This window comes from Equus caballus, chromosome 2, assembly GCF_041296265.1.
Source record: "Equus caballus isolate H_3958 breed thoroughbred chromosome 2, TB-T2T, whole genome shotgun sequence".
Lineage (NCBI taxonomy): Eukaryota > Metazoa > Chordata > Mammalia > Perissodactyla > Equidae > Equus > Equus caballus.
In genome coordinates this window covers 85,526,132-85,551,879 of record NC_091685.1, presented here as the reverse complement: position 1 = coordinate 85,551,879, position 25,748 = coordinate 85,526,132, and the positions used below count along the sequence as shown (strand labels likewise).

The following is a 25,748-nucleotide window of genomic DNA, read 5'->3' as shown; positions in this document are numbered from 1 at the left end:
AAACATCAGTTAAACCAAGAAGGGAAAGGTGAAAATGGGCACTAGTCCTGAAGCAGGTAGGCAGACTATCAAGGATGGGTGAGGTTTAGAGCCTGAACAAGACTGCCCGGTGAACAGATTTTCTTTTTCAGAGGTTGGGGCTTTGTCCCAAGATGGGGCCAGACCTGAAAACAGTGGATCTGTGCCTTTCACATGAAACATCTGCAAATCTTGAATCCAGGGAGCTTTTCCATGTGTCTGTGCCTCAGTTCATGCTCGTCTGGCTGCAGCTCCACCTGGCAAATGCCCACGAGGCCTCTGAGATTTAGTGCAAATATCATTCTTCTGTGAAGCCTTAAGCTTTTCCTCCAGGAAGAGCGTGTGTCTCCTTTCTCGCATGACATTAAATGTACACTTCTATTATACCATTAATAATATGCATTTAAATTATATACTTACTTTTCTGACTTCCCCACTAAATTGTACATATTTAAAAGGTGAGCCAATTTTTGTGTCGCTCTAGAGTCCCTGCTGGTGTTCACAGGGTCCCTAGAGGAAAGCAGGGGCACTAACTGAGCACGGAAAGAAGACAGGAAGAAGAGTGGACTCAGAAACTCTAGACTTCCTTCAAACTAAGGTTTCATCCAGTCCATCAAATGTTGTGTAGGCCTTGGAAACATTTAAAATTTAATGTGTGTCTTGGAAAAAGGCCTCAGATATTTCGAGGTACATTGATTGATAGTAATTCACACACACACACCCACACACGCACAAAACACATTTCCGTTACCTGTACGATGCGAGCACTGTAGAACCAGCCTTCAGACACTGACACCTGGTAAACGCTTTGCTCGAAGCGTGGCAAATTGTCATTCACATCTTGTATGGCGACTGCTACTTTGCTGTAGGCTCTATGCCCCCTACTTTCAGCTAAAACAATGAGTTGTACTTCATTTCTGACTTCAAAATCAAGAAACTTGGGTTCTTTCACAGTGAGTTCTCCTATTTTTAGTCCCATGGAGAAAATAAAATAAAAGAAAATGGTGTTGTAGTTATTATTTCAAAAGTGCTAAGTGCCCAGCGCCTAGCTCAGGGTCTGTCATACAGAAGGTATCCAATAATACTAGTTACATCCTCATATAAAAAGTAGAGGGGCTGGCCCGGTGGCACAGCGGTTAAGTTTGCACGTTCCACTTCTGCAGCCCGGGGTTTGCCGGTTTGGATCCCGGGTGCGGATGTGGTACTGCTTGGCACGCCATGCTGTGGTAGGCGTCCCACATATAAAGTAGAGGAAGATGGGCACAGATGTTAGCTCAGGGCCAGTCTTCCTCAGCAAAAAGAGGAGGATTGGCAGCAGTTAGCTCAGGGCTAATCTTCCTAAAAAAAAAAAAAGAAAACACCAAAAACGTAGAACCAGGTTAGAGAAACTGACTCTTGGAGGTTTATGCCTTGCACAAGTTTCTCACCCAAATTAAGAAAATTCCTCCCCTAATACAATTTTCTTCTCTAGTTTCCACTCTGTTTTTCCTTCCCCTGTACTATCAAATTTCTTAATGACCATATTATTATTATTACTTTATTATCATGATTTACTTAGTTCTCACTGTCAGAAATTCCATCCAACAGAGATTCACTGAACGAGCACTGATTTAGAGTTTGAGAAACCTAACACCAAGCATCAATCCCAGCCCTGGCTACTTAATTTAGGCAAATTATTACCAGGTTCCACCACTACTAAGTTTGTGACCTGGAGTAAATTATTCAGGTTCTGTAGAGCTGGGTCTCCTCTTCTGTAAAATGGAGATATTAATAATGACTTCATAGTGTTGCCATGATAAATAATACAGTGCATATTTAGAACATTCTTTGCAGTGACATGATGTAGATTCCAGTCTTCTACCCATGTTTCTCATCCCCTCCATCATCAGATATGGATTTATTATCTGTATAAGCTCCGAATTTAGAAAGAAAACATTTAATAGCCATGGACTGTTAGCAGTTTGATCATCTGGTGAAAGAACCTGTACTGTTTCTGGAAATATGGCCTGGGAGTCACAGTTCTTACTGCTCTGACCCAGTTTCTCTAGATAACCAACCTAGTCCAAGAAAACTTCAGGCTATCACGTACTTACCTGGATGCTAATGGGAATCATATCCGGTCCTAATATTCTAACTTTGATATTGAGTGTCTTGGGGGGATTTTTAGAGCTTCTATTCTGTGATTAAGAAAAACTGAATATTCATATTCTATGTGAAGAACTCACTACACTACCAGATTTAAAATTTCATAAACTCACTGTCATTTATTGTCATCAGATTTCATTATTAATTCAGAAAACCAAACTACTTTTACAAACCACAGTCTAAGGTTGCCAACACCCCCCTGACAGAAAGTTTAGAGTGGATCTAACTATTGGCAGCTGGAGAATCATTTTGACTATTAAGATGCATTTTGATGAGCTGGTAACGAAAGACGCTGGTCTTTAGAAACCTGTGTGACACAAGAGCCGAGTCCACACCCCCAAAACGTCAGAGGAGCCCCAGCGTCAGAGGAGCCCCAGCCTGAGCTAAGTCCAAAGCTCTTATCTGGAGCTCCGTCTCCACCAAACAGAGCATTTAGCTCGCTATCATGTTCTGCTACTATTTGTAAAGGAAAACAAAAATAGAAACGTAACACTAAATTGCCAGTGTCACTCAGTAGAAAGCGTGCCAATTCTGGCACAGATCAAAGTGGAGTTTTTAATAAAAGGCTTGTGTTTAGGCTTTGATAATTGGAATTTTGCACTTGGAATGGATCTGCAGTTCTAATGCTTTCCTTGCTTGGTTTTTATTTTTGGCATAATAATTGGCGTATGCTGCGAAAGCTGTGCAAGTAGAAAAGACAATCACCAGTCTGAGATGATTCAAGGCTGGCACACCTACTACACCCACATTTAGCCTTGGATGATACATGCATATTTTTCTCAGAGACATCAAGGATTTACTGTTACCAGTGAGATGAAAGTAGCACTGGGCCCTGTGTAACAGGATGGGCAGAAGTTCACATTTCCTTCAATACCAGCTTCATGTTCATTCTTCTATGTCAGTGTGTCAGTTACATAATAGCTTGAGAATGAAACTAGTGATATTTTCCCTCTGATATATGTACATATACAGCTCTTGTCCAAGTTATAAAATACACATCAATATGAGACTAAGATTCTTCAAATGCTAAATGCTTGATAGCATAATCAGGTTACTCTTCAGCCAATTACAAACTGTGCATCTGCCTATGGACACACTCAAAGCAGAATGTGATAAATATTTATGTTATCCAAAAGCGTTTAAACTCTCTCCTGTTAAACAACATCCTTGAGTCACCGAGAGTTTGATCATTTTTGTTTTATGTTAATCTCCCACATAATGGAATGAATACTACCATCTGTTATTTACACACACGTTAGTCAAACTCCAAAATTCTTGGTGGTTTGGACAGTGACTAGTAGATGTTTTTAAGCCAAAGTGACAGCAATTTTGGACACAAAAGCAAACCTCTGGTTTGTGACTGTGGAACACAAGGCAAGCTCTGGCACAAATGGACAGAAAACGCAGTTTTCATCAGAGATCCATCTAATCATAATGTACTAAACCAATAACAAATAAATGGTTTTCTCATATTTTTACCCTTGAGAAAAGTGACCACAACCTTAGCGGTCAACTTTATTGATTTATCATGCACACTAGTTTTCTGTTTTAACTGATATATGGTTTAAAATATATATAATGTATAACCTATATTAAGTACCTTTAGACAAGTTTAACAATTATGTGACAAAGGTAGCATGAAAGATGAATTTACTATCATAATTAAAGATTTTTAAAAAGGTTTCTTGACAGCAGTAAACTATATAATAGAACAATCCTCATGATAAAAACGACTAAATAGTTTGGTAAATTTTATATATGTGTGTGTGTGTGTGTGTGTAATGAAATGCATTATTGAGTTGCTACTGTAGCAAGGAATCCTCAGAGGACAAAAAATAAATGAAGACAGTAACCCAGGGAGGTAAGCAAGCACTGAAATCTCATTTTTGTTCCAAGGATTTCTAACACAGCCCTCTTCCTTGAGATTTCTCTCTGATAGCTGCGCAGGGTGTGGAAAACAGGGGAAGAATCCTGAACCCTCAAAAGGTGAAGGGTCTACTAGGGTTAGAGTTACAGTTAGGGTCAGACCAGAATAAAGCTGTAAACCCTTATGCTCCAAATGAGTGACCAATATTAAAAAAACAAAAGATTAAAAATGGATGCACAGTAACTTGCTTTTCTTGACCTTGACATTGGTTAGAAGGGACAAAAAAAGTTTCTGCTGAGAATTCATTAGGTAAAGCCTGAATGTATGGTAGCCATATATTACAGCTATATGTTTTTAAAACCCTCAATAATTAAGTTTAAGCTAATCTTTGTTTGATGATGTGTCCAGGTGATTTGTGGAAGGGAAAGTAAATCTCTAAAGGGCACAAATTCAAGCCAGCCTTCAAAGAATCCTCAAAGAAAAGGTTTCAAGGACAATGGGCAGCTTATAGTTAATAAGCACAAGAATCACAGAGAAATAAGGCACCATGAATGAAAACTAGCAATTCCATAGATAGCAGAATAAATCTTCAAGGACTTAAGATGCTGGAATTATTGGACACAGAATACGTAATTATTATATATGTTTAAATATATATATAAAAAGAAACTTGGAAACCCAAACAAGGAACAAGAAATTATTTTTTTACAAGCCCAAGAAGAGTTGAAAAAGAACCTAAGAGAACTTCCGGAAAGCAAAAATATAGCTCCCTAGACTGAAGAGAAAATGGATGAAGAGACGAAAAATACGAAAAAGAGATGTAGGAGAGGGTGATATGGCCCAATATTTGTCCAACTGGAGTTCCAAAAAAAGATACAAATAAATGGCATTTAGATCAACAGCTGACATGTTTTGTTTTGTTTTTCCTGAGGAAGACTCACCCTGAGCTAACATCCACTGACAATCCTTTCTTTTGTTTGAGGAAGATTAGCCCTGAAGTAACATCCATGCCAATCTTCCTCTATTTTGTATGTGGGTTGCTGCCACATCATGGCTGATGAGTGGTGTACGTCCGCGCCTAGTGTCTGACCCCCTGAACCAAGACCACTGAAGCAGAATGTGCCAAACTCAACCACTATACCCCAAGGCCAGCTCCAACAGCTGACTTCTTAATATAACAATTGGAAACCAGAGAGAGTAGGATAATATCTTAAATACGATGGGAGGAAATAACTATGAACCTAGAGTCCTAAGTCCAGCAAAAATATCTTTTAAAAACAAAAATTAAATAAAGACAGTTTTAGACAACCAAAATCTGAAAAAATTTACTGCTACAGCCCTCACTAAAGGATGTACCACAGGCAGAAAGAAAATGATACTAAAGTCTGAGATGTAACAGAGTGGTTAGCAAAGAACAGATAAATCTACATTAAAATACTAATAATGCCTTATTTGAAAGAACTAAAATTGTGGTCAACAAAAGCCTATAAACTGAAAAAAGGATATTTGGAAATACAGAATTCTGAGTCTCTTGTATTATTCAGGAGCATGATATTGACTAATGTCAGACTTTAATTACATATGCTAAACTACACATGGGAAAATGGTGATTTTCAGATAGAGCTTTCATATTCTGAATGTACAGAAAAATATCAGAATCAATAAGAGTTTATAAGTTCACTACATACAAAATCAAAATATAAAAGCCAATTTCAAGTATATACACCAGTACTGTCAGATAAAGCACTTTTTCACTTACTTTAGCAAGAAAAAATATAAAGTACGTAAGCTAAATCTAACAAGAAGTATGTAAGCCTACTGTGGAAAAAATTAAAATTTTGTTAAAATATATTAAAGAAAAAAATTGGTGTGATTTTCTATATTATCTCTGGATTAGAAGACAATATTGTAAAGATATAAGTTTTCCCTAAACTGATATTTAGAATTAACACAATTCCAATAAAATTTCCAACAACGTAAACATCCATCGATGGATGAATGGATAAAGAAAATGTGCTGTATATATACAATGGTATGTTAGTCAATCTTAACAAAGGAGAGCCTGCCATATGTGACAATGTGGATGAACCTTGAGGACACTATGTTAAGTGAAATAAGCCAGTCATAGAAAGATAAATATTACATGATTCTACTTATAAGAAGTATCTAAAATAGTCAAACTCATAGAAACACGGAGGAGAATGGCGGTTGCCAGGGGCCAGGGGGAGAGTGAGATGAGGAGTTGCTGTTCAATGAGCATGAAGTTCCACTTATGCAAGATGAATAATTCTGGAGATCTGCTATACAACGTTGTGCCTGTTTAATATAATGTATTGTATACTTAAAAAATTTTTAAAAGAGTAGATCTCACGTTAAATGTTCTTACCATGATTTAAAAAGAAAATAAAAGAACCAAAACCAGAAAATTTTTAGTAGATGATTATTATCTATAATGCACAGCTATACAGGGCTTTGTGAGATTTGAAAGGAGGATGTTTTGGTCTGATGATTAAGTTACTTAAATTCTAGATTGGAGCTATATGATTTTTTGGACATTTTCTTTGTCAATTTGGGTGAGGTTTTACCTGAAGTCAAATGTTCACGCTATGTGTTATATGGGTTACATGCATGAAAGTGTGGACAGCTATGCATCACCCAAAAATTTATGAATATATCTCCTTTCCTGGAAAAAGAAATCCCAATAGGCTCGTGCGTGTGTGTGCGTGTGTGTGTAAAACTTGATAAGTGGATACAATGATTTATATTAGAGCAGAGGGCCACTAACAGCTAATATACTCATGAAGAAGAACATGAGAATGGTGTAAATATTGGGAGTGGGACCGCTTCCCTGATAAGAAGATTTATTATAAAGCAATGAAATTAAGAAAGTGTGGTAGGTATTGGTGTGTGGGTAGACAAAAAGATGAATGGAAACGGGGTTGAGAGTCAAGTAAAGAGCCTTGGAAACATAACATATGACAGTGGTGGTACTGCAGATCACAGAGGAAGGTTATTGCCATTGGAAAAACTGGCAATCCTCATTGGGAAAAAAAGAAAAGGAAAGGAAAAGAAAGAAAAGTTATCCCTAACCTGTGTAAAACACAAAATCAACTCTAAATGCACTGAAGATATAAATGCTAAACACAGGGAAATTATAAAATTTTAAAAGACAGTGTGAGAAAATCTTTATGATCTCAGGGTAGGGAAGAATTTCTTAAACAACTTACAAAAAGGGCAAATCATAAAGTAAAAGACTGATTAATTCTACCTCACTAAAATCAAAACATGCCAATAAGAGAGTGAAAGACAAGCCATAAACTGTAAAAAATATTTGCAAAAAAACAAAGGGTAAACACTAATAAAATATGTTAAAAATTCTCACACTGCAGAGAGAAAAACACAAACAACCCAGTAGAAAAATAGGCAAAAGATATCAACATGCAGTTCACATAGGAAAACACAAGAATGGTCAATAAACTATGAAAAAATGCTCCAATTCACTAATAAAGGAAACGCAGATTACAACCACAGTGAGACAGCATTTCACACCCAGCAGACAGCTACAGAAAGTAGTATGTGAACCATGATAGCTCTCATTCAATGCTGGTGGGATGTCAAGTGGAATGACAAACCATATGCCCAGCCTATACTCCAGGGCCTACAGCACTTACATTTGCACCAGAGACACATATGAGATTGTTTCTAACTGTGCTTGTCATTATATTCCCAGCCAAGAAAACTTCACTATCCATCAACAGTAGAATGGATAAATAAGTTGTGAGATAGGCTTACAACATAGCACCATAAAGAAATGAACATGAAAGAACTCCATCTACACATATTAACATGAATGAATCTAATTTTGAATAAAAAAATCTAAAACCAATAGAATATATAGAGTATAAAGCCATTTATATAAAATTCAAAAATAAGCAAAATTAAACACTTCGATTGTGTAGAAACACATTTACTATAAGTCACAAGGTTATTGATTATCCTTGAACTTGGGACATTGGTCATCTTGGGGTAGTGGAGAGAAAGGATGCAATCAGAATAGGGCACAAAGGGAGCACTGATGATAGTGGTTGTGTTCTATTTTATATCCTTGGTGGCAGGTACATATCATTCTTTGCTATCCCCCTTTAATGTGTACATCATGGTTAATACACTAAACTAGAGTAAAAATGTTGAGCAAAAAAATCAAGTCATAGAAGAGTACCTTCGGCATGATTTCTATTATGATGTTTAAATCAAGGTAAAACTAAATAACACATTGTTTAGGGATTCAAACACAGTGCGAAAATTATAATGAATAAAAAGCAATGATTAATACCAAATTCAGATTACTGATTACATATTACTTCTGGGGTGAAAGAAGAAAGACATGAGAGGGAAGTGACACACAGGGGCTTCCTGAGTTTGGAATAAGTCTCATCTCTGGAAATGGATGGTAAGTACATGTGTTTTTTTTTTGTTTGCTTTTTGTTTTGGAGGAAGATTAGCCCTCAGCTAACTACTGCCAGTCCTCCTCTTTTTGCTGAGGAAGCCTGGCTCTGAGCTAACATCCGTGCCCATCTTCCTCTAGTTTATACGTGGGACGCCTACCACAGCATGGCTGCCAAGCAGTGCCATGTCCGCACCCGGGATCCGAACCAGCGAACCCCGGGCCGCCGGGAAGCGGAACGTGCGAACTTAACCGCTGCGCCACCGGGCCGGCCCCAAGTACATGTGTTTTTATCTTACTCTTGTCCATTAAACAGTTTTCTATGTCTTAACATGTCATCTTGTAGCTATTTCTTAAAATAGCTACAAGTCCATTCTGTGGAGGACCTCTTTGGACTAACCCTAGGCATATTTTATCTGCATTTTAATGAGAGACTCTAGAAAAAATAAGGCCAAGCCTGGGCCACATTAGGAGCGAGGTGGAAGAAGGACTTGGGTAGCCTGGGAAAATGTGCCAACTCTGCTACTCTCCCTTTTCCTAAAAGTTCCAATCTCAGCCCCCGTTCCCAGAACCCTCAGACACCTGGACTGCTAGACACTTAAAGCTGATGATGTTCAGAAGCGGCCCTCTTGCCACCGGGCTTCCCGCACCACTCTTTTTTTTTTTTTTTTTTTTTTAAGATTTTATTTTTTCCTTTTTCTCCCCAAAGCCCCCCGGTACATAGTTGTGTATTCTTCGTTGTGGGTTCTTCTAGTTGTGGCATGTGGGACGCTGCCTCAGCGTGGTCTGATGAACAGTGCCATGTCCGCGCCCAGGATTCGAACTGACGAAACACTGGGCCGCCTGCAGCGGAGCGCGCGAACTTAACCACTCGGCCACGGGGCCAGCCCTCCCGCACCACTCTTTAACCAAATGATGGGGCGAAGAGATGAAGACTTGTAGCAAGCTACCTCAGAAAGGTTGCTCGCCGAAGGCTGTGCAGACCAAAAAGTCGTAATACTACCCTGGATGAGAAAGCATTTGCTTAAGAAATTACCCCCTCTCGATTCTTCCCATGTGCATGTAGTACAGATTATACAAGGCGGTTGTATGGTAATACAGAAATTATTAAAAACATTCTTCTTGAGGTTTGACAACAAAGCAGTAGATATGTATCTACTACATAGTTGTTAGTCAAAAAAGTATGTTTCAAATAATCAATTGGTATTCATTTAAAACACAATAATGGTCTTATTAAAGCTAAATTTAATACATGCTGTATTTGGAAGTAATTTCTTTACCACCACATAGAAACCTTTCCAGCTGTCCTTTTTTGTTGCATTGTTGACATTCAGTGGCAAATTAGAAGATCCTCTGATGAGAATTCCCTAAGGCTAGACATGTGTGCTTATTTTTAATTCAAACTCAGTATCGATGATCTCCCTACTACTTCTCCAATTCTCCCAAATAGATGAGTAAATTATGAGTAGAAACTAATTTATCTTAAAAACTCGAAGGGTAGGATAGGTACTAATTCGGAAATGTGAAGATAGAACTCTCAGCGAGTACATGTAAACAAACAAATAGTTCCTGATTTCCCACGATTTTTCATCAGCTCTCATAAAAAACTCTTTCTTATTTACCTTGTAAATTATTGACCTTTAACAATTTCTACCTTTCAAATTTTGAGTTTCCTTTGCAGAAGTATTTCTTCTTAGTAATGTTAAATGGAGCAGGAAATAAAGCCCCTATAGGGTTGAGAAGGATTACCTGAGTTGGAGCACAGGGAAAACACTCCATCTTCATTTCCACTAAAAATTGAATATTTAATGCTGTTTCGTATTGAGTCAGGAGCAAAAGCTTTTACAGTCACAATAGAAGTACCTGTAGAAATTAGGTTAAAAAAAAAGGACTTTAGGAAAAGAAAATTTCAGGGGAAAACAAGAGCAAACACTAGGTATTTATTATTTGCCTCCTAGATTTTCATTTGTTCATTCATTCGGTGATTACTTACTGAGTGTCTTCAACAAGCCAGCTTCCACACTAGGTGCTAGAGACATAGTGACAAAGAAGATAGAAAAGATCTCTGTCCTCATGGTGGTTATTAACTGATGAGAGGAGACAGACAACTAACCATTAAATAAATACATAATCGAGGTGTATTTCAGATGTACTAAGTTCCCTGGAAAGAAATAAACAAGGTTATGTGTTAAAAAACACTTCTTTTGAGGGGGGAGGAGAGCAGTCTTTAGAGGTCTCAGAAGAATGACACTCCAGTTGAATCCTGAAGCATGAAAAATCATAGGAAGAGCCAGAGGAAAAGGATTCTAGGAGACGGAACAGGAACCGCAAGGCCCTGGGCTGGAGAAGGGCTTGGTTTGGTCAAGCACAGTGAGCAGGGGAAAGGTGGAAAGCGAAGATAGCATCTAGGTGGGCAGGAGTCAGATTCCATTCTAAGTGCAATGGGAAGTCATGGGAGCATTTTTAAGGAATGAAGTAAAATAATCTGATTTACTTTGAAAAGATATCAATCTGATTGCTGTGTGGAGAACAAAGAGGAGTAAAAATGGAGCAGAGAGGCCAATTAAGATAATACTGTAATGGTCGAAGCAATGACCTAGGATTGTGAGGGGAGAGATGGAAAGAAGCAGATAGATTAAAGACATATTTTGCACACTTCCCTAAACATTGGATGGGATGTAGGAAAGGAGGTCACAGGAGTATAAATATAAGAAATTTCCCTTCAACCAGTTTCCAGTAGAGTTGTAAGTAAAAGCAACTCAACTAGAGAGTAACGGAGGTCTTAACTGCATAATAGCGACTCATTCAAGAATTAAGACAGGGAAGGAAGAGTCAAGAGACAACTTGAAGGAAAAAAATGGAAATTGAGTTAGATGTAGGAATTAGGGAAGAAGGAAGTCATTTCAGATTATAGGGAACAGATTGATTACCATCATGAAAAAAGAATTAGCAGCACTGATAGTGGCAATAAGACAACTGGTGTAATCAATTGGAATTTCACTGGAAGGGTTCCCAAGAATCTACTTGGGCCCCAAGTTAGCATTTTGCTGTCTTCATTTGTAACATCTTGTTCCCTTTGTTACTCATCTCTGCTTTGCTCCCTGTCCTGGTTGTCCATTTGTCTCACTCCTATGAGTACGTGTATTGTTTTTTTTTTAAAGTATTTTTTACTTAATAAACTTTATTAAGGTAAAATTTACATAGAATGATATACACATATTTTAAGTGTACAGTTCTATGAGTTTTGACATTTATATACACCTGCGTAACCACCATCATGATCAAGATGCAGAGTAGTTCTAACACTCCAAAAAGATCCCTCATGCCTTTCTGCAGTTTTCTCTTACTTCTGGTCCCAGGAAATCACTAATATGCTTTCTTTAATTCTAGATTAGTCTTTGCCTTTACAATTGCCAACCATACAGTATCTGGCTTCTTTTGCTCAGTATAACTTTTTTGAGAATAAAGCATATTATTCTGTGTATTAAAAGGCTGTTCCATTTTTACTGCAGAGTAGTATTCTACTGAATGGACATACCACAATTTGTTTATCCATTCATTTATATATGGACATTGGGATTGTTTTCAGTTTGGGGCTATTATGAATAAAGCTGCTATGAACATCCATGTAAAAGCGTTTGTGTGGACACATGTTTTCATTCCTTGTGGATAAATGCCTGTGACAAGTGTATGTTTAACTTTATAAGAAACTGTCAAACTGTTTTCCAAAGTGGTGGCACCATTTTACATTCCTGCTAGCAACATATGAGAATTCCAGTTGCTCCACATCCACTGGTATTATCAGTCTTTTTAATTTTAGTCATCCTAATGGATGTGTAGTAGTATCTCACTGTGGTTTTAATTTTAATTTCCCTGATGTCTGATGATGTTGAGCATCTCTTCATGCGCTAATTGGCCATTTCACTCCCTTTTTAAATTCATCTTTGCTTTTGACTTCTTGTTCTCTACTCATCCACCACTTCTGAGAAACTTTTTAATAGTTCTTTCCTGGTCCTAGCCCTCTTGTCTTAGGCCTATAATTTACAGCATCTACTTTAGACTCCCACTCTGGCAATGACTCCTGCCTCTCCTCTTACATTCATTCTGCCCTATAGTATGCCATCTATTGGCAGAGGTAGGCATGTTGTACTGAGTGGAGAGGAAAGGGAAAGAAGGGGACTCTGTCGGAGGCTCTCTGGCTGCTGAATATGCAGCAGTCGGGGCCTGATATAAGATGTGTTCAGCAAAGCGTTAAGAGAAAAAGTGAAAGGAAACATTTTATAAGGAAAGAGGTACTAACATGGTGTCAGAAATAAGTACAGAGCAGGGCTCATTAACTCAGATTCCTTTGGGTGGAAGCAAGAAGCACAGACAAATGAAGGAGCGGAGCCAGATGAGTGGCGGAGGCCAGACACTGCCTGATACACCTAAGGCACTCAGCCTCAGCTCATCACTGCCAGCAGGGAGGGTGGGCTCTAGGATGCTTGAGATTCTGGTCTTTTCAAGAGAAGCTCAAAAATTCCTATTTATTTTCATATAAAATCTCCCAATTCCTAAATGTGAGAAAATAATTTAATTTAGGGAAAAAAATATAAGAGACCACATAGGTTGAACAAAGAACAGCTGTGGCCTGACTACAATTCTGAGTCTGCCCAGTGACCATCCCCAATGGAGAAGACGAACCTCTCTTTTTTGTTTTCAGCCCTTCTAGCACTTAGATGGTGGCACTAATATGCCACCCATGGACTTGCACTGAACACACCTGAAGACTGATCTCATTTCTCTCAGTTGGACTAAACTCCATGAGAGCAGAGGAGGTTTTCTATATATGTGCATTCTATGTATTTCTCTAACTCTAGATTAGTTTGGCCTTTAAAATTTCACACACTTGCAAATCATACAGTAGTTGTATTGTTTTGCTTGGCTCCTTTTTTGAGAATCAAGCATGTTGTTCTGTGTATCAAAAGTTTGTTCCTGTGTCCATAGTAGGTGCTTAATAAGTATGGGAAGAAGGGAGGTAGGAAAGGAGACAGAGGCAGTAAGGGAGGAGGTGGTCACCAGCATTTTCTAGCTTGAGAGATTCGCAAAATGCTTCTCTGCCCACAGGACCCTTCTAAACCAACAGCGACCTTTTAAAAAAATCATTCATGGCTAAAATAACACATCTGATAGTGGGATTTGCAGAAGTTTTTTAAAAAGTAGCACCTATTCAAGATCTCTGTTGGATCTCCTCATTAAATCCTACTGTGCACTTCCCAGGAAATAAGCTTGAAACCTCTTCAGCTAGAGGTTAGTGAAAACGATTTGTACGCTATTTTTTTTCTGGATACTTAAAAAGAAGAGAAGAAAGAAATGACCCTGGAACAGAAAATATTTTCCGCTTTTCAACACTTAACACTCAGAGAAAAATGCAATGATCACTATGAATATTGAAGGAAACAAGTATGTGATATTGTCCGCAAAACTGAAAATTCAGCGAAAATGCGGTGAAAAAGGCATAAAACAGAATTCATTATGGAGAAAGAAGAGGAAAACTGAAACTGGATATATTACTCTCTTTAAAAACATTATGTTTAACATAAACTGGACAAAGTTTGAAAATCTTTTCTCACATCTTCCAAATGGTTGTTCTTTTCAAGCCAGTTATGAAGTCATTTAGTGACAAAGTGAAGGATTTTAATTAATCATGGTGGAATCAAGTTGCTACAGATGTTGAGAACTCTTCCAAATTGCATTATAATCAGATGCTTATTTTACTACATTTCAGGAGACATACTATTAATATAAAAACGTCTTACATTTTTGGTAGGACTATGCCTTCACAGTAGTGTAGTATATTTTATCTTCAGTGCTCAGTCATAATTCTCTGCTTCCTGACACAATTTATTTTTTAAACACAGGAAATCTTATTTCAACAAGCTTGTCATACCTTCTTAAGAATGGCAGTAAAAAGAGAAACAGCCATGCAGGCAAGATGTACAATCTTGTTGATGGCCTTTCCTTCATGGGTTAGGATGCTCATTATATGCCCAGTTACAAAAGAACACATGCAGATTGCTTGCATGTAAAAGAACGAAGATGAGTATAGAATTGCAAATAAGAATCACATATGGCTTCTCTCATAAAAGGAAGAATCCTATTTTTATTGCAAGTAAAAGGTTCATAATATCAAATGAAATGGTAGCACACGAAGAATTTCATTCAATGAAAGTACTTCAAACTGGATGCTAGAGTCAGCAAAGAGCTCCAAATATTTATAGATGTTCTTCCTCTGATGAAGTTTAAATTTGAGACTACCTGAAAAAAGAGGAAAGGGCCTTGAGTCCTTCTAGGTCGTGACTTACTGTGCACATTTTACATTAAAGTCTGTCTCTGGGCATCTAAATAAAACTAACAATTGCTGCTCATTTCACATCAAGGTAGAAATGGTAAAATATGAAAGCCAACACTGTAACTTCAATTCCCGGGAGGTAAGTGAAACAAATAGATGAATTTACCTTTTACATTTTCAGGTTTTCATGGATTTCACTTTAAGTCTAACATTGCATCAGAAAAGTGTAATATGCTTAATGTTCTTGTTTTTTACTTCTTTACAGAAATGCAGTTAAAAAACTAATATCACCTATATCAGCAATGAACAATTCTTTTAAAAGCAGACTTATACAACAATTAATGCTTATGACTATAAAAATCAATAATTATGGAAATAGTTAAGTAAAATAATTATGAAAACATTTCATTCAGAGCCGTCCATGAGCAAATAATTCTAGAGTTTTATTTTTGTTATTTCTAAGCAATGCAAACATATTCTTATTGACAATTGGGGAAACACTTAAGACTTAAGAGAAACAGGTGTTTTAAACTTTTGGATGATTTTGAATGATCTGTTCTCTCTTAAATGTCCAGTCACTGAAACGCTGAACATATTTCAATCATTTAAGAAGAAAAGTTGGGAATGATCTCAGCAGGATGGCGGAATAGAAAGCCCTTGACCCCATCCTCCCCAAAGACACCGACTCAAGAATAACAATACATAGTCCAAAAAGCCTTTATGAAAACTCCAGGCCAAAAGGGAGTGGGATGATATATTCAAAGTGCTGAAAGAAAAAACTGCCACCAAGAATACTATAGCCAACAAAACTGCCCTTCAAAGAAGAAGAAGAAATAAAGACCTTCGAAGGTAAACAAAAGCTGAGAAATATCAGCACTAGATCTGCCTCAAAAGAAGTGCTAAAGGGAGTCCTTCAAATTGAAGTGCAAGAAAGCATATAAAAGTAACATGAAAGCATATAAAAATAAAAACTCTCTGTAAAAGGTAAACATATAGACAAATACCAAATCCTGTAACACTGCAATGCTGGTACATAAATAACTTGTAGTTCTGGCATAGAATTTAAAAGATAAAGACATAAAAAGTAACTATAACTATAAAACTATGTTAATGGATACAAAATACAAAAAGATGTCATTTGTGAAATTGGTAACACAAAGTGAGAGGGAGAGTTTTGTATGTGATTGAAGTTAGGTTGTTACCAGTTTAAAATAGATTGTTAAATCTATAAGATGTTTAATATAATTCCCATGGCTACCACAAAGAAAATACCTATAGAAGAAACACAAAAGAAAATAAGAAGTGACTCAAAGCACGTCACTACAAAAAATCAACAAAACACAAAGGAAGGCAACAAGAGAGGAAAAGAAGGACAAAATAACTAGAAAACATACAGAAAACAATTAAAAGATGGTAATACTAGGTCCTTTTCTATCAGTAATTACTTTAAACGCAAATGAGTGAAATTCCCCAATCAAAAAACATAGAGTGACTGAATGGATAAAAAAAAGAAGATCCAAAACTATATGCTGTCTACAAGAGACTCATTTTAGACCTAAGGACACACATAGGCTGGAAGTGAAAGGATGGAAAAAATATTCCATGCAGATGGTATACAAAAGAGAATGGTGGGTAGCTAGACTTATGTTAGACAAAACAGAGTTTAAGTCAAAACTGTCGCAAGAAACAAAAAAGGACATTATATAAAAAAGGTTTATTCACCAGGAAGATATATCAATTATAAATACATATGCACCTAACAGCAGAGAACCCAAATATACAAAACCAGCATTGACAGAATTGAAGGGAGAAATAAATAGTAACACACTAATAGTAGGATATTTCAATACACCACTTTCAGTAATGGATAGATCAATCAGCCAGAAGATCAATAAGGAAACAGAAGACTTGAACAACATTACAGGCTAATTGGACCTAACACACATATACAGAACACTCCACTCAACAACAGCAGAATACACCTTCTCAAGTCTATTACACATTCTCAAGTGTGTCCTCAAGTGCACATGAAACATTCTCTAGGACAGGTCACAGGTTAGGCCACAGAACAAGTCTTAACAAACGTAAAAAGATTAAAATCATACCAAGTATCTTTTCTGACTACAATGGAAAGAAACCAGAAATCAATAGCAAAGGAAAACTAGAAATTTCACAAATACATATAAACTAAATAAAACACTCTTGCATAACTAATAAGTCAAAGAAGAAACCTAAAAGGAATTTAGATAACATCTTGAGACAGATGAAGGGAAAACACAACTTGCCAAAACACGGGATGCAGCAAAAGTAGTACTAAGGGGGAATTTTATAGTGGTAAAAGCCTACATTAAAAAAGAATAAAGACCACAAATCAACAACCTAACTTTATACCCAAGGAACCAGAAAAGGAATAAACCAAAAACAAAGTTGGCAGAAGAAAAGAAATAATAAAGATTAGAGTAGAAATAAACGAAAGCAGAAAAGGAAAAAAAAATCAATGAAACTAAGAGTTGGTTTTTTTAAAAAAAAGATCAACAAAATTGACAAACTCTAAGCTAGACAAAGAAAAAAAGTGAGAAGTCTCAACAAAAATCAGAAATGAAAGAGGAGACATTACAACTGATGTCACAGAAATAAGAAGTACCATATGAGACTACTATGAACAATTATATACCAACAAATCAGATAACCTAGAAGAAATGGATACATTTTTAGAAACACACACGCTACCAAAACTGAATCATGAAGAGAAAAAAATCTGAACAGATCCATAACTTGGTCTGGGGTGGGGTCTGAGATTCTGCATTTCTAACAAATTCCAAGGTGATACTGTTGCTGCTGGTTTATGGACCACAGTTTGAGTAACAGCAAAAAATGCGACACACCCAGAGGGCCCTATGCAGAGTTCAGAAAATTTCACCCATTAAGAAGATTCTAATACTGTATTTGTCAATATAACCTAATGTATAAGGAGATTGAATCAGTAATCAAAAACCTCCCAATAAAGAGGACCATATGGCTTCACTGGTGAACTCTAGTGAACATTTAAATTAACACCAATCCTTCTCAAACTCTTCTAAAAATCTGAAGAGGAGGAAATACTTCCAAACTCATTTAACTAAGCCAGCATTACTCTGATACCAAAACCAGACAGAGACACTACAAGAAAAGAAATCTCCGTGAATATAGATGCAAAGGTCCTCAGTAAAATACTAGCAAACTGAATTCAACAGCACATTAAAAGGATTAAATGCCATAAACAAGTGGGATCTATCCCTGGGATGCAATCATGTTTCAACATATGAAAATCAATCAAATGCAATAAACTACAGAATATTAACAGAATAAAGGACAAAAATCATATGATCATCTCGATAGATGCAGAAAAAGTGTTTTACAAAATTCAACACTCATGATAAACACTCAATAAACTAGGAATATAAGGAAATTACTACAACTTAATAAAGGCCATGTAAGAAAATCCCACAGATGAGTATGCCTTTCCACTAAGATCAGGAACAAAACAAGGATGCCCACTCTCATCATTTCTATTTCACGTAGTACTAGAAGTCCCAGCCAGAGAAATTAGGCTTTGAAATAAAAGGCATCCAAATCAGGAAAGAAGTAAAATGATCTCTGTTCTCAGATGACATGATCTTTCATGCAGAAAACCGTATAGTTTCCACACCAAAAACACCCTGTTAAAACTAATAAATGAATTCAGCAAAGTTGCAGGATACAAAATCATACGCAAAAATCAATTGCATTTCTATGCACTAACAATGCAGAATCTGAAAAAGAAATTAGGAAAACAATCCTATTTACAATAGCATCAAAAAAAAATACTTAGGAATAAACTGAACCAATGAGGCAAAACTCTTGTACACTAAAAGTTACCAAACATTGCTGAAAGAAATTAAAGAAGGCAAAAATAAATGGAGAGACATCCTGTGTTCACGGAGTGCAACAATTTTCAAAACTGTTAAAATGGCCAAACTACCCAAAACAATCTACAGATTCATGCAATCCTTATCAAAATCCCATGGCATTTTTTTGCAGAAGCAGAAAAAAGAATCCCAAAATTCATATGGAATCTCAAAGTACTCTGAATAGCCAAACAATCCTGAGAAAGAAAAACAAAGCTGGAGGCCTTACACTTCCTGACTTGAAAACATATTACAAAGCTACAGTAGTCAAAACAGTATGGTGCTGGCATAAAGATAGACATATAGACCAATCAAACAGAACGGAGATTCCAGAAATAAACCCTTGCATATATTTTCAAATGATCTTCAACAGGGTGCCAAGGCTACACAATGGGGGAAAGAGAGACTCTTAAACAAATGACATTGGGAATACTGGATATCTATATGCAAAAGAATGTATTTGGACTCTTACTTTACACTATATTCAAAACGTAACTCAAAATGGATTAAAGAACTAAGTGTAAGACCTGAAACTGTAAATCTTCTAACAGAAAACATAAGGGGAAAGCTTCATGACATTGAATTTGGCAATGATTTCCTGGATATGACAGCAAAAGTACGGCAACGAAAGCAAAAATAGATGAATAGGACTACATCAAAATGAAAAGACTCTACACAGCAAAGGAAAGAATCAGTGAGATGAAAAGGCAACCTACAGAGACGGAGACAATATTTGCAGACCATTTATCTGATAAGGGATTAATATCCAAAATATGTAAGGTACTCCTACGACTCAATGGCAAATTTGAAATAAGTAAAAAATGAGCAAAGGGCTTGAATAGATATTTCACCAAAGAAGACATACAAATGGCCAACACATATATGAAAAGATGCTCAGCATCACTTATTATCAGGAAAATGCAAATCAAAACTACAATGAGATATCACCTCACACTGGTTAGGATGGCCACTACCAAAAAACACAAGCAATAACGAGAGTTGCTGAGGATATGGAGAAATTGGAACTCTTATGCACTGTTGATGGAAATGTAAAATATTGTAGCCACTATGGAACACAGTATGGAGGTTCCTTTAAAAATTAAAATTAGAGGGACTGGCCCGGTGGAGCAGCAGTTAAGTTTGCGTGTTCCGCGTCTCAGCAGCCTGGGGTTTGCCAGTTCGGATCCTGGATGCGGACATGGTGCCGCCTGGCAAAAAGCTATGCTGTGGCAGGCATCCCACATAGAAAGTAGAGGAAGATGGGCAGGGCTGTTAGCTCAGGGCCAGTCTTCCTCAGCAAAAAGAGCAGGATTGGCAGTAGTTAGCTCAGGGCTAATCTTCCTCAAAAAAAAAAAAATTAAAATTAGAATTAACCCATGATCCAGAAATCCCACTTCTGGGTGTATCTCCAAAGAACTGAAAACAGGACCTCAAAGAGATATTTGCACTTCTGTGTTCACTGCAACATTATTTACAATAGCCAAGAGGTGGAAACAAACTAAATGTTCCTTTGATGGATGAATGGACAAAGAAATGTGATGTATACATACAATGGAATATCATTCAGCCTTAAAAAAGAAGGAAATCTTGTTATATGCTGCAACAAGGATGAACCTTAGGGACATTATGCGAACAAACCAGTCACAAAAAGACAAACAGTGCATGACTCCACTTAATATGAGGTATGTAAAGTAGTCAAACTGTTGGAATCAGAAAGTAGAATGGTGATTTCCATCAGCTCAGGGGAATGAAGAGTTGTTGTTCAATGTTGTTTGGTTTTGCAAGATGAAAAAGTTCTAGAAATCCATTGCACAATGATGTACATACTATTAACACTGCTGTACTATACACTTAAAAATGGTTAAGATGGTAAATGTTATGTGTTTCTTACATAATAGAAAAAGAAGAGTTGATTTTTCCCTTCCACCTTCCTATCATCAGAAATGACTGACCATATGTTACTAAAGCTTTCCAGAAAATTCACCCCTGGGATGAGACAAAGCATGGAAAATGTATGCTCAAAATGAATAAGCTTCCAAAATTTGTGAACAGATGAAAACCATGCTTTAAAATATAAATGGTATGCAATCTTGAACACATTTGTTTTTGTGAACACCTAAGGAAATAATAGAGGAAGCCATAAAAAGTGCTTATTGACTTTTATGAGCTTTAGAAAAGGAGAGATGTGGAAGAAAATGAACACAGAATTAACACATGCAATGAGAAGTAAACAGAATTGACTGTCTGAAATATATTTTTAATGGGATTACAGATTTTAGTGGGAAAATTTTTTAAAAGGAGTAATTATCTATAAATGGCTGCATTTAATCACTTAAAAATGTACTCATAACAACTTAAAGAAAGGCAGGTATTAAAATGACCCTTTGATGTTTCTACTATCTCTCTAATTTTGTAATTTACAGAAGGTTATATTTAAAACAAGAGCTTGAGAATTTTCAGCGTTGCTTCAATGTTGCATCAGATTCCAGATCTTGCCTGTGGACCTGGTGCTGCTGATCTCCTCACTCCCAGCCATTCCCCGCCTGGGCTGCATCTCAGGTTAATAATAACACGTCAGATTCCCTGCATTTTCAAGAGCTGTCCTGATTCTCCTTTCCAGCTCCTGGTACCCCAGAGCCAACCAGAATCCAGAACCTGCACATGTCCAGAAATGAAGATTGCACAATTTCCCTATATGAGTGATTCTCAACTTAGGTTATGAGATACCTGGCACATTTCCAAGCATTTCAAGAAACAAAGCAAATGTCTCCAAAAGAAATCTTAAAATTACATTTCACTCAAAGAAATGCCTTTTAAGATGATTTTAGTTGCCACATAAGTACCATAATATGCTATTTAATGATTCCATTTGATTGTCACAGCAGCTCTTCAGGGGGACAGTATTGTTATCCTCAGATAATCTGAAACCAGGGTTATACATCTACAAACAATAGATGCTAATTAACAACAAAAATTAAAGAAAGGAAATCCTGATATTTCTAATAAATATTTTATTCTGGTTTTGATTTAAATGTAAATGAAAGTTCTTTGTAAACTTTGAAGTCCTATATCACAAATGACCAAATCTCTTCCAGCTTTCAAAAACAAAACAAAATACTCCTCCGATCTTCAGGGTCCTTCAGACTATTACCACAGTCCCTCTTTTCCTTCATAGCCAAGCCTTGTTAAAAAGGGACTGAAGTGGGGAGGTGACATAAGCAACACGGCAGGGTGAGCTGTTCCCTTTATCTCTCCCGCTTTGAAATACAACTAAATAAGCATTCATTGACCAATGGAGGATACACACACAGCACAACAGGACACCTGAGAGACCCACACAGCTATACATCTGAAAGTGGATGGACTTTCTCTTGAGAAGTGACAGAGAGACGTGACCTCTCCCCTCCCTCCCTGGGCAGCCGTGTGCCTGCACCCTAAAGCTCTCATGGCTGGCACAAATGTCCATAGTATTGCCACTGCCCCAAAAGTGGAAATGTGCCCCGGCATGACTGTGGGAAGGGGTGGCAGCAGACCAGGGCCCATGAGCAAACACTTTCCCAGATGGTGGGAAAGCTCACTCTGCCACTGTGGTCCCAATGAGAGGCTCAGGCTTGGACCCCATAAAGAAGTCCCATCCACCAAGCACAGTGGCCAGCTTGACCATAAGAAGAGATGGTGGCAGATATACACACATGCTAATGCTTTCCTAGCCCACATGAGCACCCGTAGTACCCCTGTAGGCCCACAAGTGAGCACGCACCTTGGCAAGGGGCCAGCCATGAGCCCAGGTACAAACACTTTCCTGGCTGGTGGGATCATCCACCGTACCCACACAACTTCCAGCAGACGAGGGGAGGATCAGAAACACAGTTACTGCTTCCCCCCAGTGGTTGCAGGTGGAACCTGTGACCTGTTACTACCACAAATGCCTGGTAAAGATTAGTTCATCAAACGCCATGAGAAATTACAGCAACAATTCAAAGCAGAAGAACAATGACAAGTCTCCAGAAAACAACCCTGAAGTCACAGAAATTTACAATCTAAATGACAGAAAATTCAAAATACCTGTCATAAAGAAACTAGATGAGTTACAAGAAAACTCAGAAAGATAGTTCAATGAGCTCAAGGATAAAATTAATGAGAAGAAAGAATACTTCACCAAAGAGATTGAAACTATTAAAAAAAAAGTAGAAATTCTGGATATGAAGAATATAATTAATGAGATAAAAAATAATCTAGAATCCTTGAAAAACAGAGCTGACATTATGGAAGAAAGAATTAATGAGTTAGAGGATAGAAGTATAGAAATGCTTCAGGTGGAGCAGGAGAGAGAGCTAAGATTTTTAAAAAATGAAGGAATTCTTTGAAAAATACCCAACTAAATTAGGAAAAGCAACATAAGGATTAATGGTATTCCAGAGGGAGAAGAGAGGGAGAAAGGAGCAGAAATCTTGTTAAAAGAAATAATAGCTAAAAACTTCCCAAACTTGGGGAAAGAACTGGACTTACAAATAAATGAAGCTAATATAACTCCTAATTATATCAATGCTAAAAGGCCTTCTCCAAGGCATACAATAGTAAAACTAGTTAAAGTCAATGACAAAGAAAAAATATTAAGAGCAGCAAGGCAGGAGAAAATAACCTACAAAGGAACTCCTATCTGGCTTTCAGCAGATTTCTCAGCAGAAACCTTACAGGCTAGGAGAGAATGGAATGATATATTCAAAATACTGATAGACAAAACTTTTCAGCCAAGAATACTCTATCCATGGAAACTATTCTTCAGATACAACGGAGAAATAAAAGCTTTCCCAGATAAAAAAAAGCTGAGAGAGTTAATTGCCACTAGTCTTCCCCTACAAGAAATGATTAAAGATGTCCTCATACCTAAAAAAAAAAAGGCAAAGGTCTAGAAAGCTTTGAGCAAGGAGATAAATAGACAGACAAAATAAGAAAACTGCAGCTCTTTTCCAGAACAGGGTAGTAAATACTTAATTATAACTTAAAAGGTAAAGGGAAGGAAAGCATCAAAAGTAACTATAAACACTTCAACTTAGTTATAAACTCAGAACACAAAACAGAATAATTTGTGAAAACAATAACTCACAAGGGAAAGAAGAAAGGGATGGAGCCTGCTTAGGCTAACGGAGATAAGAGGCTATCAGAAAATGGCCTGTCTCATCTACAAGATCTTTTATACAAACCTCACAGTAACCACTAAACAAATATCAGATCAGAACTACGATACATACGAAAAGAGAAAACTGAGAAAATCTCCACAGAAAACCACCAAAATGAAATGGCAGTAAGAAATAAACAGGAAGAGAAACAACGGAAATATATAGCAACCAGAAAACAAGAGATAAAATGGCAGTATTGAGCCCTCATATATCAATAATCACTCTAAATGTAAATAGAGTGAATCCTCCAATCAAAAGACACAGAGTAGCTGAATGGATTAGAAAACAAGACCCAACAATATGCTGCCTCCAAGAAACACATCTCGGCTCTAAAGACAAACATATGCCCAGAGTGAAGGGATGGGAAGATGATACTCCAAGCAAATGGCAAACAAAAGAAAGCAAATGTTGCTATACTTACATCAGACAAAGCAGACTTCAAGATAAAAAAGACAATGAGAGACAAAGGGGGCAGTTTATAATGACAAAAGGGACTTTCCACCAAGGAGGTATAACACTTATAAATATATATGCACCTAACACAGGAGCACCGAAGTATACAAAGCAACTATTAACAGAACTAAAAGGAGAAATTAACAGCAAAACATTAATAGCAGGAGACCTCAACACCCCACTTACATCAACAGATAGATTATCCAGACAGAAAGTCAACAGGGAAATAGTGGTTTTAAATGAAACACTTGAGCAGATGGACTTAATCAATATACAGAGAGCATTCCATCCAAAAACAGCAGAACATACATTCTTCTCAAGTGCACATGGAACATTCTCAAAGATAGACCATATGTTTGGAAACAAGGCAAGCCTCAATAAATTTAAGAAGACTGAAATCATATCAAGCATCATTTCAGACCACAACTAGAAATAAACTACAAGAAAAAAGCTGGGAAAGTCACAAATATGTGCAGTCTAAACAACATGCTACTGAACAACAACTGGATCAATGAAGAAATCAAAGGATAAATCAAAAAATACCCAAAGACAAATGGAAATGAAAATACAACATATCAACTCTTTGGGGATGCAGCAAAAGCAATTATAAGAGGAAAATTCTTGGCAGTACAGGCCCACCTCAACATATAAGAAAAATGTCAAATAAATAATCTTAAGCTACACCTAACAGAACTAGAAAAAGAATAAATGAAGCCTAAAGTCAGCAGAAGGAGGGAAATAATAAAAATTCAAGCAGAAACAAATGAAATAGAGACTTGAAAATGTGTAGAAAGGATCAAAGAAGCTAAGAGCTGGTTCTTTGAGAAGATAAACAAAATTGACAAACTCTTAGCCAGATTCATGAAGAAAAAAGAGAGAAGCCTAAAATAAGTAAAAATAGAAATGAAAGAGGATAAATTACAATGGATACCACAGAAATACAAAGAATTATAAGAGAATACTATGAAAAAACTATATGCCCACAAGATGGATAACCTAAAAGAAATGGATAAATTCTTAGATAAATCCTAAAACTGAATCAAGAAGAAACAGAGAATCTGAATAGACCAATCACAAGTAAAGAGATCAAAACAGTAATCAAAAACTTCCCCAAAAACGAAAGTCCAGGACCAGATGGCTTCTCTGGAGAATTCTACGACACATTCAAAGAAGATTTAATACTATCCTTCTCAACTATTCCAAAAAATTGAAGAAGATGGAACACTTACTAACTCATTCTATGAAGTCAACATTACCCTGACACCAAAACCAGGCAAGGGCAGCACAAAGAAGGAAAATTACAAGCAAATATTGCTGATGAACACAGATGCAAAAATCCTCCACAAAATAGTGGCCAACCAGATACAGCAATACATTAAAAAGA

General features: G+C 36.9%; 1 protein-coding gene across 1 annotated transcript in view; it reads right to left on the bottom strand.

Annotated features, from left to right (window-relative positions):
• The window catches only part of DCHS2 (dachsous cadherin-related 2), a 248,773-nt gene that overhangs the window by 24,968 nt on the left and 198,057 nt on the right, over window positions 1-25,748 (bottom strand). Inside the window, exons 14-15 of the mRNA XM_014737988.3 lie at window positions 10,224-10,337; window positions 770-981 (exon numbers count right to left, since the gene is read on the bottom strand). Coding sequence (XP_014593474.3) covers window positions 770-981; window positions 10,224-10,337 — 326 coding nt within the window. The remainder of the gene's footprint in view (window positions 1-769; window positions 982-10,223; window positions 10,338-25,748) is intronic.